This window comes from Vigna radiata, unplaced genomic scaffold (assembly GCF_000741045.1).
Source record: "Vigna radiata var. radiata cultivar VC1973A unplaced genomic scaffold, Vradiata_ver6 scaffold_386, whole genome shotgun sequence".
NCBI classification, from domain to species: Eukaryota; Viridiplantae; Streptophyta; class Magnoliopsida; order Fabales; family Fabaceae; genus Vigna; species Vigna radiata.
In genome coordinates, this window is record NW_014542415.1 from 65,507 (window position 1) to 82,004 (window position 16,498).

The 16,498-nt window shown below is 33.3% G+C and overlaps 1 protein-coding gene across 3 annotated transcripts in view; it reads right to left on the bottom strand.

Annotated features, from left to right (window-relative positions):
* Positions 1-16,498, bottom strand: part of LOC106780040 (WD repeat-containing protein 62) — a 37,837-nt gene that overhangs the window by 4,877 nt on the left and 16,462 nt on the right. The window contains exons 3-20 of one of the 3 annotated variants that reach the window (XM_022776834.1): positions 14,026-14,134; positions 13,573-13,941; positions 13,354-13,409; positions 12,828-13,074; positions 12,685-12,740; positions 11,936-12,176; positions 11,684-11,847; positions 11,438-11,574; positions 11,259-11,360; positions 10,045-10,186; positions 9,782-9,868; positions 9,551-9,712; positions 8,980-9,336; positions 8,265-8,350; positions 8,066-8,184; positions 7,394-7,680; positions 6,651-6,863; positions 5,931-6,297 (exon numbers count right to left, since the gene is read on the bottom strand). In XM_022776834.1, the coding sequence (XP_022632555.1) occupies positions 5,931-6,297; positions 6,651-6,863; positions 7,394-7,680; positions 8,066-8,184; positions 8,265-8,350; positions 8,980-9,336; positions 9,551-9,712; positions 9,782-9,868; positions 10,045-10,186; positions 11,259-11,360; positions 11,438-11,574; positions 11,684-11,847; positions 11,936-12,176; positions 12,685-12,740; positions 12,828-13,074; positions 13,354-13,409; positions 13,573-13,941; positions 14,026-14,134 (3,301 nt within the window). Of the gene's footprint in view, positions 1-5,533; positions 6,298-6,650; positions 6,864-7,393; positions 7,681-8,065; positions 8,185-8,264; positions 8,351-8,979; positions 9,337-9,550; positions 9,713-9,781; positions 9,869-10,044; positions 10,187-11,258; positions 11,361-11,437; positions 11,575-11,683; positions 11,848-11,935; positions 12,177-12,684; positions 12,741-12,827; positions 13,075-13,353; positions 13,410-13,572; positions 13,955-14,025; positions 14,135-16,498 lie in introns of those variants that run through there. The other 2 variants (XM_014668274.2, XM_022776835.1) reach the window with 2 other exon arrangements.

Below are 16,498 nucleotides of genomic sequence, written 5' to 3' on the forward strand. Positions count from 1 at the left end.
TTTGATATGATCCTGCCATTTGAATAAATATCAAATCGAACTCTCATGCCAATTGTTAGAATCACTGCAACGAAATTATTAGCGTGGAATAACAATTTTGTCTTGTCTCCTGTCATATGTTTTGAGCATCCACTATCTAGACACCACATGAACTTCCTTGAATTAGATAACTCCTGCAAAATAGAAAGAACAAGCTATTTAGGTACCCAACTCCTTTGTATGGGTCCTTTTGGGTTAGATTTTTAAAATTGTTTTGCAACCCAAACATATTTTCCACTAGAAACACCATAATGTTTAATTTTTCATTTGTTTGAAGTGTGACATTTTCTCATGCAATAAAAACAAGATGCAATATTAGTGCTTCTATTTATTGTTCCTTTTTCTACCCACATTCTATGAGTTACATTTTTATATTTGTTTTTAGGAACATATTTAACAACCTTATAATTTTTACTGCATTCTCCTATGGTTGTATTTTCAGGTGAATATTTGTAATTCATGCATGATTCACATTCACTACTGGCAACATATTTTTCTTTTTCATGAAATAAGATTTTATTTTTTAAATTTCTAATTTCTTCTACTTGAAATAAAAATTTGTTTTTAAAACTTCTATTTTCTTCTGACATATTTGTGAATTCTGTTTTCAAGACATTATTTTCTTTAGTCAGATCTTCAGCATTAAATTGTAAATTTTCATTTTCTTCAAGAAGGCTATCAAATTTAGATTTTAAATCTTTAAAATCCTTTTTCAGTTTCTTGTGAGTGTGCAGCGGAATGGTTAGCAAGGAATAACAAACCAAGAGGGGTTTTAATATAAACGCGTGCCTTTTAATTTCTACTTAATTAAACTTACTACGCAAATAATAAATATAAATAAAAGAGTAAGGTTGAGAGAAATTTGCAGAAATGATTTTTATACTGGTTCGGATCTTACCAATCCTACGTCCAGTCGCTTATCTCAAACCAAGATAAACAGTTCACTAAGCACAAAACAATTTCAAATTACAATCACAAAGAAACAATTTGTAAAAGTTTAGAAACCACCTCTCTTGATACCACAAGAGATGAACCTACACCTCCTTTGAATCTTCACAAAGGATGAGACACCTCCTCCGAATACTTCACGAAGGATGAAACACCTCCGAATACTTCACAAAGAATGATCCTCTTCCACACACCTCCTTAGACGCAGCAAGGATGAACCAGCTATTCCTCGTCACCGTAGTAGCAATACAACAGCACCACAGACAAGAGTTTCCTTAGCTGAGCAAGAGCACACACTTCTCAAAGAGTTCTGAGTCTTTTAGCACAAGAGAAGAGTTGTTGTTGATGGATAAAGAGAGCCTATATATAGACTCAAGCAAATACTCTTCCATTCTTCGAAACTTGCTATTTAACGCATTTAATCGATTAATATTAGTGTTAATCGATTAAAATGAGTATAACGGCTAGTTTTCAAAAGTAGAAAACTCCAACGGTCACTTTTAATCGATTAAAATGAATTTTAATCGATTAGCTAATAGATTAAAATTTTAATATTAATCTATTAAAACAACAAAAGTTGAGTTTTCAGCTTTTACTCGTTTTAATCGATTAATACTAGTTTTAATCGATTAAAACAGTGCGATTTTGACTCTTAACACTAATTACAATGTATGAAAGTACATGGAATCAAAACCAATGAAAATCTAAGTCTTAAACAATAAACTATAATTATTACAAAAGCTTTTTATAACAAAAATAAGTCTTCAAAGGATCTTCGTGAATCTTGATAAATCTTGACTTGATTTGGGCATCATCAAAACTTCATCTTCACCATTTTGCTAACATTCTCCCCCTTTTTGATGATGATCAAAAATTCCTTTGATTTAAAGCTTTTGGTAATAATCTGGATAAAACACAACTTATGGGAGAAAAGAACATTAGAGAATAATAATAAGCTTTAAACATTTTCTCCCCCTTTTTGATCATAATTAAAAAGTTGTNTTTCATGTTCTCCCCTTAAGATAATACTCCCCCTTAATAAAAGCATGTATGCATATGAGCTAAATATATTTCAAAATTAAGGATTTATTTAAACATACACAATAGGAGATTTACAAAAATAATTTTAGGATAAAGAACTTTAAAAAATCATACTTTGAACCATACAAGATAGAAATTTTAAAGCATAAAAAAATATGGCTAATTTTTTTTAAAAAAAAAAATTCATAAAATGGATCAAATGAATAAAAATGCAATCCTAAGAGATTTCTAAAATTCCTAGATCTCTTCTAATGTTACCCCTTTAGATATGTCTCCAAATTCACAAAGATAAATTGTTGAGATCTTTGTCTTAAGGATTGTCATCATTCTTCTCTTCTTTTGTTGTCTTCTGCAAGTCTTCATTATTACCTACATCTGATTCAACTGACTCAAGAGGTTTTACCTGAAGGTCCACAATTTTATCAAAGACAACATGCTTGGAATAAAATTTTCTCAATTTTTTTTTAAAATTTGAATGTTAAAAAAAAATAAATGTTTTAAAAAAATTTAAAAGTTGAACATGGTCTTTTAGGTTGTATAAAAAATAATGAAATCATTTTACAACCCAAACATATCTACCACTTGGAACACCAAAATGCTTAATTTTACATTTATTTGAGGTATGACCCTTTTTCATACAATAAAAGCATGATATAAAGTTTGTGTTCCTATAAGTTGTTCCTTTTTCTACCCATGTTCTACGGGTTCTATTATTATGCTTATTTTTAATTTTAGGAACATACTTATTTTTAACAACCTTATTTTCATTATTTTTACTGCATTCTCCTAAGGTTGTGTTGTTTAGTAGTTTCTTAAAATTTTCGCAAGATGCACATTCATCACTACTAGTAAATTTACCTTTTTCAAAAAATAAAACTTTATTTTTCAAATCTTTATTTTCTTCAAAAATATTTTCAAAATTTAATTTTAAATTTTTATTTTCTTCAAGAATATTTTCAAATTCTGATTTTAAATTTTTATTTTCTTCAGAAATATTTTCAAAATCTGATTTTAAATTTTTATTTTCCTATGAAATATTTTCAAAATTTAATTTTAAATTTTTGAAATCCTTTTTCAATTTCTTATGAGCTTTATTTAATTTTTCAGATTCTACAAGTAAAGCAGCATAAGTTTCATGCAATTCATTTTCACTATATTGACTATAATTATAAGAATCGCTAGATGTACTTACTTGGCTTCCAGCGTCGTCGTCTACCACTAAACAAATGTTTGCCTCTTCATCAGATTCGCTCGAATCAAAAATTGTTTCATTGTCATCGTCCCATGCGATGTAGGCTTTCTTTTTCTTGAAGAACTTCTTTTCTTTTATTTCTTCACTCTTCTTTTGATTTGGGCAGTTCGCTTTTAAGTGTCCCCTTTCTCCGCAACCATAACATTTATAGTGTGAAGAAGATCCTTGATTTTCTTTCTTTTCAAATTTTAATCTTCCTTTGTCTTTTGATTTCATGAACCTGTTGAGCCTTTTTATCATGAGTCTCAAATTTTCTTCCTCTTCTGAGTCTTCATCTTCTATTTTGCTTTTGCTCCTTTCTACCTCAGATTTTAAGGCTAGTCTCTTTTTCTTTGTTTTGGCCATTGCTTCTTCTTCATCTTGTCTTCCAAGGTCAAGTTCATGCTCTCTCAACTTTCCAAATAATGTTGCCATAGTCATTGTGTTGAGATTTTGTGACTCAGAAATTGCAGTCACTTTCGGTTGCCACGACCTGTCTAAAGATTTCAAAATTTTTATATTAAGTTCATCATTTTCCAAAGACTTACCTAGTCCAATGAGATGATTAACGATGTTTGTGAAGCGTTTCTGAAAGTCTGATATTGTTTCTCCTTGCTTCATCCTGAACATTTCATATTCTTGGATCAAGGTATTATTTCTCGCTCTCTTCACATCATTTGTACCTTTGTGGGTTACTCTTAGCACTTCCCACATTTCTTGAGCAGTCTTACAAATAGATATCCTATAAAACTCATCAACAGTTAAGGCAGATGAAATAATATTACGAGCTTTTACATCGTTTTGAAACCTTTTCTTTTCTTCAACAGTCCACTGAACACGGGGCTTTGGTTCCTCCAAATTGTTAGTAGGAACAGACGAACAAGATGTAATAACATCCCAAATCTCATTATCAATAGGCCCAATAAAAATTTGCATTCTAACCTTCCAGAATGCATAATTTTCACCTATGAATAAAGGTGGTCTATTGATAGAAGCACCTTCTGCAAAAGTTTGATATGATCCTGCCATTTGAATAAATATCAAATCGAACTCTCATGCCAATTGTTAGAATCACTGCAACGAAATTATTAGCGTGGAATAACAAACCAAGAGGGGGTTGAATTGGTTATATTACTTTTTCGTGCCTTTTAGTATTTTTCTCAAATTCACTTACTAAGCAGATAATTAAACTGAATTAAATAGAGTAAGGAAGAGAGAAAAGTTGCACAGATGATTTTATCNTGGTTCAGATCACAAGGATCCTACGTNCAGTCGNTTATCTCAAAAACAAGATAAACCTTTTTCACTAAACACAAAACAATTACAATTAATAGTCACGCAGAAAATTAACTTGTAAGAGTTTAGAATACCACCTCTTTTGAAACCACAAGAGATGAACTTACACCTCTTTTGAGTCTTCATAAAGGATGACCACCTCCTTCGAATACTTCACGAAGGATGATCCTCTTCCAAGCACCTCCTCAGACGCACCAAGGATGAAAAGCTATTCCTGTGTCACCGCAGTAGGCACTTCATAGCTTTGCAGACAAGAGTTTATTTAGCTTAAGCAATAACACACTGTTCACAATGATTTCAGATGTTTACAGCACAAGGGAAGAGTTGCTCTTGATGAATAAAGAGAGCCTATATGTAGACTCAAGCAAATCCTCTTCCATTTTTTTCGAAACTGGCCATTTTAACGCATTTAATCGATTAATATTAGTGTTAATCGATTAAAATGGGTACAACGGCTAGTTTTTCAAATTAGAAACCTTTAACGGCTAGTATTAATCGATTATTCTTAGTTTTAATCGATTAACTAATCGATTAAAGCAGGAATTAATCGATTATTCCAGAGCCATTTGGGTTTGGTGTGCCAGCCTCGTTTTAATCGATTAAACCAAGTTTTAATCGATTAAAACAACTTGTTTTTTATTCTAAACAGAGATTAATTACATATAGAGTACATGAATCAAATCCTATTACATCTCTACTTCACAATACTTCAAATATGATTATTACAAAAGCTTTTCAATGGTAATGGATCTTTAAATAATCTTCTTGGATCTTGTATTGTGCAAATCTGTACATCATCAAAACTCCATCTTTAATTTTTTACTAACAAAAAGAAACACATTAATTGATCATCCTCTATTAATTGAACCAAATTTAACTACAGATCAGGAAAGAAAAAAAACTACACAAAAAAGAATTAATTTATTATCCTCATTGGTATATGTTTCACTGTATGTAAGTTCCTTTGCTTTTAAAGAACTAATTCAGTGACATCTATTTCAAGCAGCTAGTTCACACTTACATTTAAAAGAAAATTTATTTACTTATTCCTCACTTACATTTATACATACATGGTTCCATTGCAGTTTCTTTCAAATGACTCAAATTGAGCGATACTTCAGATCACTTGTCCAATTACCTTTCCTGACTAGAATCAAACTCCATTAATATGTACAAATTTTCATTTGAAATGTGAGCCAAGGTACTCACCATTATTATTACCAGTTTGATAATTAGCATATCCACTTGAAGTAGAATGCAGACTTGGTAGCCAAAGGAACATTCTATTCTTTGTTAAAAAGAAAAGAAAAACTTTATAAAATATATTAAGTGTTGATATCATGCTTTGATATTTCCATTATTCTATCTGATTTACCTTCGGCTAATCTATCAAACTGGTCCGTTTCTGGGACAGTTGATGTACTTCCACACTTACCCTTCAACCTACATCGTACCAATCTAGCAACAGCGTTAACATTCTTAACAACTAGAGGAAGTAGCTCAGCTGCCTCGTCTAAAAATTGAGCTCCTGCTTCATTTGCAACCTCTTCGTTGTGAAACTTTTCTAATTCTGAAAATAATCGCAGCGCATTCTCAGCTGCGACCTCCAATTTACCAAGTGCATCCTTGCACACGGCTATGGTTTCTCCCTGTTCACTCCCTTTATCAACTGAATTTTCATTGACTGGGAATTTGACTAGTTCACATGTTGAATCTGTTGAAGGTTCTGAATTCTTGATATCCTACCAAAGGCATTTTGAGCATCAAACATTTCAATAAAGCCATTCAGAGTGTTACTTTCATAGAAAAAACAGGCTTTTCAAATTCCATTAAAAATTATAAAACTAGAAAAGATCGCTTGCGGGATTAGTGTGCATATGATATATAAAGAAACAGATTTAAGGTTCTAGTGCTGATGTTAGTATTAATGAAACAAATTTAAGGAAACAGACGTGACCCCCATAAGGGATAATTGAAAGCAAAATAACCTTCCATTTACTATCTTAATATTCTTCAAAGAAATTTTTAACATGTCCCTATTGCTAAAGGGATGGCATGATTTTATAATAAGCCTGTATAAAGCCACCATACATACCTGTCCCGAAGAATGTCTCACTTCCTCAATTTCCTTCACTTGTGAGGATCCGTCTTCTGATATAATATGAGTAGCACCTTCATCCTTAGAGATCTTTCTAGCACTTGTATTCCCAACAGGACTGCTAAACAGTTTCTTAAAATCCCCTGGGTAATCCCATTGCACAATATATCTAGCAGAAAACCTTCTAACTAAAGATTTCCTTTTCTCTGCCTGCACAGATAGCAAACTGGGTAATATTAAGAAAATGAAGTTACAGACTCAAGAAAATCTAAGCAACTGTCATCGAAATCAATTATAAGATATTTAAGTCCTTAAGTTTTGGAGCAATTCCACCACATCTAGGTAAACATGATTTCCATAATTTAAACATTTCCTCAGGAAGACTTGGTAAGTACCTATATTTTTTCATTTAGGAATAGCACGATTTATTAGAAGAAAAAAAGAACAGAAATTATGATATCAACGTTCACTATCCACTAGACATTTATAATGATTTTCCCAATAAAATAATGAATGACATGTTGATAACTGAGGTATTCATCCCATCCATTGGTTGAGGACATCAAGACACTATTATGGAGTACATTTTCACTATTATATTATGAATTCCATAACAGCAAGCTTACAGTGAATTTCCCGACAAAAGTAGGACAAGAAATCATGAGATTAATTCAAGGTTGAAGAAAAAAGACTTGTTTGTTTTTTAATTCCTTCTCTACACTTCAGAATACAACACCAACCTTGCGCGTATTTGATAAGCTACCAAAATGTTGCTTAAACATGTCACTGTCTTCTTCAGATGGTAGACTGCCTAAATTGCCTTCATTAGTTGTTTTTGACACACTTCCAGATTCACTCAAATACAATTGCTCTGCTTTACTCTCAGAAAGTTCTTCAGAACACCAAGAAACGTCATTATTATTGCAACCAACATGTTGGTCTGGAGCAACACCCATCTTTTTATTCTTGCTAAGGTTACTAAGCCCAAAGGAGTTCTGGTCCTCACTAATCACAGCCCTATGTTGTCCTGCAACAAACCATTATTCATAAGGTTAAAGCATAATGTCATGGGTTTGTTTTTTTGAAATTATAGGGTTTTAAATATTGAGGAAGGATTTGAGCGAAGTGACTTTGAATGATATTCTACTTAATATGTTGCTAAGATGAATTACAATGTGATGTTAAGATCATAAAACTCATAGCTCTAACCTTTATTTATACTAATCATATCCTAAACAAATCACTAGTATCAGAAAAATAAGAAAATAGAAACACTTGTACTAACAGAATCTCTAAGATACCCAATTAAACTTCAAAGGTATTTGATTGACAGAATTAGTCTTCTAAGCTATCATAATAAAGATGAAAATTGAGAAAAAGAAATATTATGTGGGAACAAGCGTTAAACTTACTTATATTCAAGGGAATCTCTGCAAGCTTTGTCTTACACAAATCAAACATCTCAGGGGAAGAAAGTGCTTCCGTAAAAACAGTGTAAACAGAGTGCCAATGGTTGTCTAACGGAACGTTGCTGAAATTGTAGTGACTTCATGAGCAAACAGATATCCCATCACCAAAAGTCCATGATTGAGATTTAGACACAACACTTACCTACAAGTTCCTCCACTAACAGTATCAGGCGATGGAGAAGCATTATCGGATGGAATTTGAACTTCGGTGGACAAAGGAGAAAAAACCTAATCATCATAAATTCAAGAGATATTAGACACTTAGTCAAGATCCTAATATTGCTGTGTTGTTATTAAGGAGCTAAGAGACTTGTGTGTCATAGCACCTGTAAATTAGACTTTTAATTTTTTAAACGTTGGCACTCTAACAGGATAAGCTTCAACTAGAGTTGGCTGGGCTCTCATTCGATGCCATCGTGACAACCATAGATTTTCACCCAAAAAAGTTATCCCTAGACGTAGCTTTGAGCTTAATTGTTATACCAAAACAGCAACAATAACTATCTGGTGCAGATACTGATTACCTAGACACTTCAATTACCAGCAACAATTTCCTCTCCAACAAATGACTAGGAACCCGGACAACTAGCTTAGCCCAATTTCATTACAAGGAATTACTTCTCTTGCACATTCCAAAACTAAATGTCCACTAAAACACCAGCTTCAACCAAAAATGATTAACTTGCAATAGATATAGTTTATTTAAGTAGAGATCTCCAAATTCCAAAGAGGTTTACAATAAGATATACAAAGCTTCTGAATCTTCAAAAATACTACTGTGGTAGGGGCGCTCAGCATTAAAATACACAGTTTTAAGATATATATATATATATATATATAATGAAGAGTACAAATACCTCTGACGAAGTGCAATTTAGATTCTTGCAGACACCATTTGAACCGGTCACTTTTGCTTGTGCCCATTTAGGAAGTCTTGAAACACTAAATTTAAAAGCCGAACCCTCTCTCTGACTGATCCCAGGATAAAGCATTCCATTCACATGTTGGCTGTTGTTCATCATTGACCAAACACCACCAGGATTGATCTTGGAATGCTGGAATTCTTCTTTGCAAAATGATAGACAACCAAGGTAGGGAGGCTGACTAGAGCTTCTTGGAGACAATGGATTGTTTCTTTCCATTACTCTCTCCAATATTCTAGAAGACAATGAAGCAGGCAATTTCCACACAAAAACACAACCCGTACCATCCACCTGAATAATGATAGGTTGATTAACAAAGTCTCTGATCACAAAGGACAGGACATCAATATCTTAATTTTTTCCAACATGATGAAAATAAATATATGCATAACTAACCACCCAAAAATAAATAATCAAATGAATTATAAAGCATTCACGTTAAATTGCATATTGTTAACTCAAAGAAATGAAGAAGAAATCGACAGTGGGTGTGAAGGAAGCTCACAGAAACTATATGCTTGCAATCAGGTAAAAAGATGACACCAGTAACAATTTCAGCATGCCCTGCTGCCTTCGCAGCCATCTTCCCCGTGATCAAGTCATATATGCATATGGACTTGTTAGAGAATGAGCAGACCACGTAACTGCAGCTTGGGTCCATTATAACCTGTTAACAAAATTACATTCAGGTAAAGAAGGTTAAAATCAGCACTCACTTTCTGATAATGAAGCTCACCTTTATAGGTTCACCAAAATTTTTATCGTGGTTGTGCGACCTAATTAGTTTCTGAGCAGCCATGTCAAACGTCTTTATTTTCTTATCCTATAAGATAATAATATTAGTACTCAAGTGCTGATTCCGTAAATTGAGTGATAATCTTATAAAATTGAGACATGGATATACTAATTGTTAAAGAATTCACGAGGAAGGTCTTCCACAACAGGAGCAACCCTCCCTTGAATTTTGATGATTTTCAATGTTGACATCATCTATCTCACCTGCCCAACAGTGACAACAGTCTCACATGTCACATCCACAGCCATGTCATAGACAGTTCCACGTTGTAAAGCCTTTTGGCGATGTTGTTGCAAAATCTTATAACCATCATCTGCTATTACCACATCTCGAAGAACCAGGAAACTGTGAAAGAAGGATAATGCTTTTGTTAATCATAGAGGAAATCTTTCAGTGTCATACAAATAATTTTAGGTTCACTGATTATTGTATATTACAAAGTAATTTATTAACAGAAATTTAACGGCCTAATAGAATAAGTATAAAATCAACAAATGGTAAAACTTAATAAAAAAAAAACTAATTATTCTAAAAAAATTTGTTGACGTTTCCATCCAAAGCATAGACTGCCTCAAACTGCAGATTATATGGGTATGTATTAGGCATCTACGAAACTACTTCATAGAGAACTATATTTAAACTAGCGAGGAATGAATTGCTTGTCTCAAATGGTCTTTCTTTAAAACAAATTAGATATAGGATAAAAGCAAGCAAGTGATATTTTATATTTCTTTAAACAGCCTGCAATACAAACTTTCTGAACATATGTTTGTGTGCAAAAATTACTTTTCAGTTTCTGTCTTTCTCAGATTCATTTTTAAAGGGGCTGGATCAGCTTTCAGATCAACCGAAAACTACATTCCTATCATACTTTTTAATTTGCATGCAGAAATAAAGCTAAAAGTTTTATTATTTAAATTATAACAATACGTCACACGCATTATTAATGTAAAATTAATGCAATTTTTTAAACATGGAATGCATTGTGCCAATATATATCAAGTAGACTACATAGAAACCAATTAAAAGTTTCCTTCACCTGAATTTACAAGTTCATAGCCAACCAACCTATCAGCCATCTCATTATTGATATTTCAATAAGTAGACAAATACAAAAATAAAGAACTGTAATTTGTTTTGGCTTCTAAGATCGTCTTTCCAGTACATTTTGACTCCCTTCCAGCAATACTCGTTAATTGAAAGACACTGCTAGACACTATTTCCTAATTGCAGTCGTTATTCCCAAGAGAGTGGTAATGCTTAAATTAAATATGTTTAAATTTTTCTCCCAGATAGAATCAGAACATTGAGGTGAAAATTTTCAGTTTTCCTTTGTTCAACTGTTAAGCAGAACTTACATAGTCCCTCTTTTATGTCAAATTTGTTTGATAGTGTGATGTCAAACCTACTAGCATACCTGTCAGCACTACAACTGAGGATCCTGCAACCATTGCTGCTAATTTTGATAGAAGTCACTGCAGCCGAATGATCATCAATGCTGTCAATAAGATCAAAATTTCTGCGACATACAATCAAAAAGTCATTGAAATGTATAACCAACCAACTAGGTTATCCTTACAAATTGCAGAAACACACCTTTTCACATCATAGAGATGGATCATACAATCTCGTCCCCCTGAGGCAAGAAAATAATTGTTTTTCACAATTTCCTTAGATATATCTTGGGTGGACAAGGTGAAGCTTAATGTAAGAATCTCCCCGTCATGAGCACCCTGAAATATTGTGAAGGATATAAATGACCATATAAATGTTGTGAAGCTTCAAATATGGTTTCACAGCACAATAATTTCTAAAAAAAAAAAATCAGGTGCCTGAGCTCACCTGGAAACATGTGTAATCCGATGTTTGAAGGTTGTATATATGAATATTCCCCCTGGAATCACCAGCAGCGAGATAATTTCCATCTGAACTAACAGCAAGTGACCGAAATTCTCCATTTGCAACATCTGCCTTAACTGCATCACGTTCAAATGTCCCAGCAGTTACTGTGGCAATAGAGAAGAGCACAACTTGTGAGAACTATATAACTTAAAAGAGGAGATAATTGAGAATTTTTTCTAACAATCAAGTTACCTAAACATGAAGAACTCAATAGTTCAGTCTTCAAATCTTCAGCATCATTTGAAAAATCAGATTGCAAAGCAATATCCCAGATCCTGATTGTACCATCAGAAGAACAGGTTGCAAAAGAAATCCCCCCCAGACAACCTCTAGCAGTGCATGCAAGAGATGGATCATGCATATTTTCACAACATAGATTCTTTATATCCCATATGCATGAGGAGTGTGAAACAAGCACATAACACTTTGTGACCTGGAAAATAATGACAATTTGTTTCCCATTAACCATTGCAGATTTGTCAACACCTTGTGGCCAAGAAAATATGGGGAATAAAGCTTGCTGCATCATACAGTAACTTACCAGAAAAAGACTTGAGTAGCATGAGCTTAATTAATCTAATATGAATTATAACCAATTTATAATAAATCAAAAACTATTGTAGAAGGATTGTTGTGTGTTGTATGTTCACAAGAGTAGTTTATAATCACATAGGGCACAATTCATAATACATAGGAATAAATTAAACCCTAAACTACGGTAATTGCATCCCTAATTTCTAGTAACAACTATTAAAACATTGAACATGTTAAATGTACTATTGAAAAGTCATAATAACAAACATATTACATAAAACATCTACCTGATTCACATTATGGATGTCATATGTAGAGACTATGATCTCCATAAACAACAACTATATAGAAAATATAAATATTACAAACATATTACATAAAACAAACATTTTACATAAAACATTTACCTGATTCACATCATGGATGTCATAGATGTAGAGACTATGATCTCCGTAAACAACAACTATATAGAAAATATAAATACATCAGTGCTCAACACAAGATTATGTTAAATAGAATTAGAAAAACAAGTAGAAGATTTAGCAATCACCAATCTTTTCTAAGGCCGAAAACTGACAGGCAATTGCATCAGGCAGGGCAGGTAACTGTTCAGAAGCCTGCTCTGGAACTATAGTGTGACTAACTAAATTGCTTCCTTTAAGTAACCTTTTTGTCTTTGAATACAATATACTACCCACGTATTCTAGAGAGATGGGGGTGAATAATTGGACTGTTCCATTATTGCATGCACATGCAATTAGCTTTGCTGATGCTGATAATGCAAAGGCTTTTCGAACCTGAAAATGAGAAATTGGGAATAATGAAAATTTCAAGGAACTAACAGTCTAACACCATAATAAATCCTCAAACTAGTAGTAACTCATAATTAGCTTTAAACTAATACAGTTCATGATGGTATGGTCATCTTAGAAAGTACAAACAACATAAGAATGTTAAGTCTAGTACTTATATCATCATTTACTACTACATGTAGTTTTAAGTCTCTACAAATCTGTTAAAACATAACCTTTGGCATGCTAAAGACATATTACAAAAATGAGAAGACATGGACATACTTTCAAGGTCACAGACTTTTCAACCGACATCCCAGAATTAATAAGGTATAAAATGCCTGCAAACAGAAAGAAAATGAATAAGGCGTAAAATGCCAGTAAAACAGAAAGAAATGAAATTGTACTAAAATCAAACTCATCATGGAAATCCAAGAAACACGAATGCCTTAAAATCTTAACAAAAAACAAATTCAATCTTAGACTCTCTGAACTGAATCAAACCTGAATCAGTCAATGTATATAGAGGAAAGCAATCACCAGCTTTTTTACAATTATCATAGCCATTACAACACCACACGGAACTGATAGATGTAACAGAGCTTGCTTTATGAATAGAAAGATTGGCAGGCTTTTCATGTATTGCTAATGATGTACTCTTTCTCATCCCTTCATATAGTTGAGTCTTTCTAGAAGATCCAAGTAACCAGAATTTCAGATGCTTCTTCCCAAAAGTTACAAAAATTTTTGCATCTGATGAGAAGCTAATACTTGAAATTGTAGAACAAGAAGTTGCTTGAAGCTTTGTTATCAGCTCACCACTCCGCCAGTTCCAAAGGTAAATATATCCTCCAACAGACACCAGATGTTTACCTTGGACAGAATACTACATAATGAGTAAGAAGCAGTGATTATATAAAATTAAAAGCAAGCATATGGACTGTAAAGTATACCAACCATTCGGTGAGAAACAGATGCATGTAGCTCCATATAGATGGCCTTTCAATTCAGAGACAACAGATAAAGTAAAAGAATCCCACACTAGTACTGATGACTGGTTTCCTGCCTGCAAAACATAGTAAGATTACCACAAAAAAGTGTAGACAATGAAGCCATTATGTGTTATTCAATTATTTCCAAAATTTTCCATATCCACACTAGCATTGAATGAGTAACACTCCAATAAAGCATTAATAAAGCTTCTTTAATGAATGATGTAACCATGAAAAGCATATTTTTTATTGTAATACATCAATTTCTGTAAAATTCTAATCATGATTGTCACTACGTTATTGTGTAAGAATGCCAGCTTCGACCCACTAGCTAGCGTACCTATAACCAATTCAAACCCATTGAACCATTTAGATGCAAAATACACAAATACCTAGCCCCTTTCATATGCATATGTTCGAATATAAAACATCATATCTATGATGTTTAAATTTTGCAAGATCTCTCAAAATTAGAAGAAAATAATTCTCTCTTATTCAGTCTCATTGCAAACATTTGATACATACACATAAATTGATTGGTAAATTTAGGAAACAAGCACAAACTATATTCTAGGAAACAAATCCCTGGATTATGGGATTAGTAAGCCAGTAATAAAATCTGAAACTTCCTGAAATATCCAAACAAAATAAAATCTAAAATTTCAAAAAATATCTCCACACTTCTCCTCGAGCTAGTGAACAAGTGTTTTTCATTTCCACTTGGATATAATTTTCTCAAAGTTGTTGTTGTTCAACCCCTTGGTGAGTATTGTTAAGAATTTGATTATGTCTTTACTAGTCTTTCTTAGATTATTATTTTCTACCTTTAATTATGATTTATTCGCATTTACTCCCTGTAAATAGAAAATCTCCTATAATCCTTTCCTTTATTGCATATCTCTTGTAATCTCCAATATTAATGTAAAAATATTCTATGCTGTCTATTTAAGAAAAGAAGGCTGCAGAATACAATTAAGCAATTCTAAGCAAAGAAATCTCACATATGCTCTCTCTTGTCTTGATATTTTGACATGGTATCAGAGCTTGGTTTCTGAACCATGGTCTATTCTTGGATTCTAGTGTTGTTTGTTGTGTGTATCTTGGGGTTGGAGTAAACACTTCTGAGTCGTGGTCTTTTCTTGGGTTCTAGTATTGTTTCTTGTGAGTATCTTGGGGTTGGAGTAAACACCTCTTGCATTCTTTATTCTTTCATCATGTCTTATAATAAATTTGAATCATATCTTTTCATTTTAATGACAAAAATTACGTTGCTTGGGAATCTCAATTTAAGCTCTTTGTCAAATGAAAAGAATTATGGGGCCATATTGATGGTCAAGTTCCAACACTTATTGGTGCAATGGAGTTGGCAAAATGGGAAAGCAAAGATGCCCAAGTCATGTCCTAGATTTTTAGCTTGGTTGAGCCATAATTTATTCTTAATCTTAGGGCTTACAACACTGCTAAGGACTTGTGGGATTATTTGAAAAAGGTTTATCATCAAGCCAATGCCACTCGGAGGTTTCAATTGTAGTACGAGATGGTAAATTTCACGTAAGGGAATCTATCAAATGAGGAATATTATTCTGGTTTTCAGAATCTTTGGGCTGAATATTTGATAACGGGTGAAAACACCGTTATTTGATACTTAATTTTGATACTAAAAACACCTTTTTTGACTTCGAAACTAGCTTGGAATCATGATTTTGTTTAAGTTGTGTGAATAAGAGAGTTGAAGGTGAAGTTATTGATTTTATACTTAGATTTCCTTGTTTTAACAGGAATTGAGATGATTTGAAGGAAGAGTTGAAGTAGCAAGGAGTTGGAACTCAGAAGAACTAGAAAAGCATCAGAAAGAGGAGTCGAAGGACGCTTGGGCGCCCTTTTTGGAGGCCCTCAACGTCAAAGTCTCGCAACGGCGCCTGACTGCCCTTTTTCTGAAGCCTCAGCGCAGAAGTCCTCGCACTCACGGTTGGGCTCCCTTCCAGGGATGCTGAGCGCAACTCCAGTGCTGCAGTTTACACCTGGGCGCCCTTCCAAGGGCGTTGAGCGCCAATCCTCTCGCAATCACACCTGAACGCCCTAAGTGAGGAGTTGAGCGCCAGGGACATGGGCCTGGGCTTTGTTTTTGTTTTGATTTCGCTCTATTTAAAGGATCCAGACACCTGTTGACGGATTGGCAAGTGTACCAAATCGTACAAGTAATATAAATGGTAAGACCAAGTATCGTTTTCCCAAGAAACTCGTATGGCTTCCTCGTTTGCGTGAATTAAAATAATAAGACTTGAGAAATTAAAATTTATAAATTGGGTTTGAGAGCAAAAATATTAACATGCAAAATAAATGTTGATTCAATTGACAAGTGAAAACAATGGATGGATGGATGTTGTTGGGTACTAACAATTTCATCTATTCCACTCTCTCTTACATACTACCCTTGA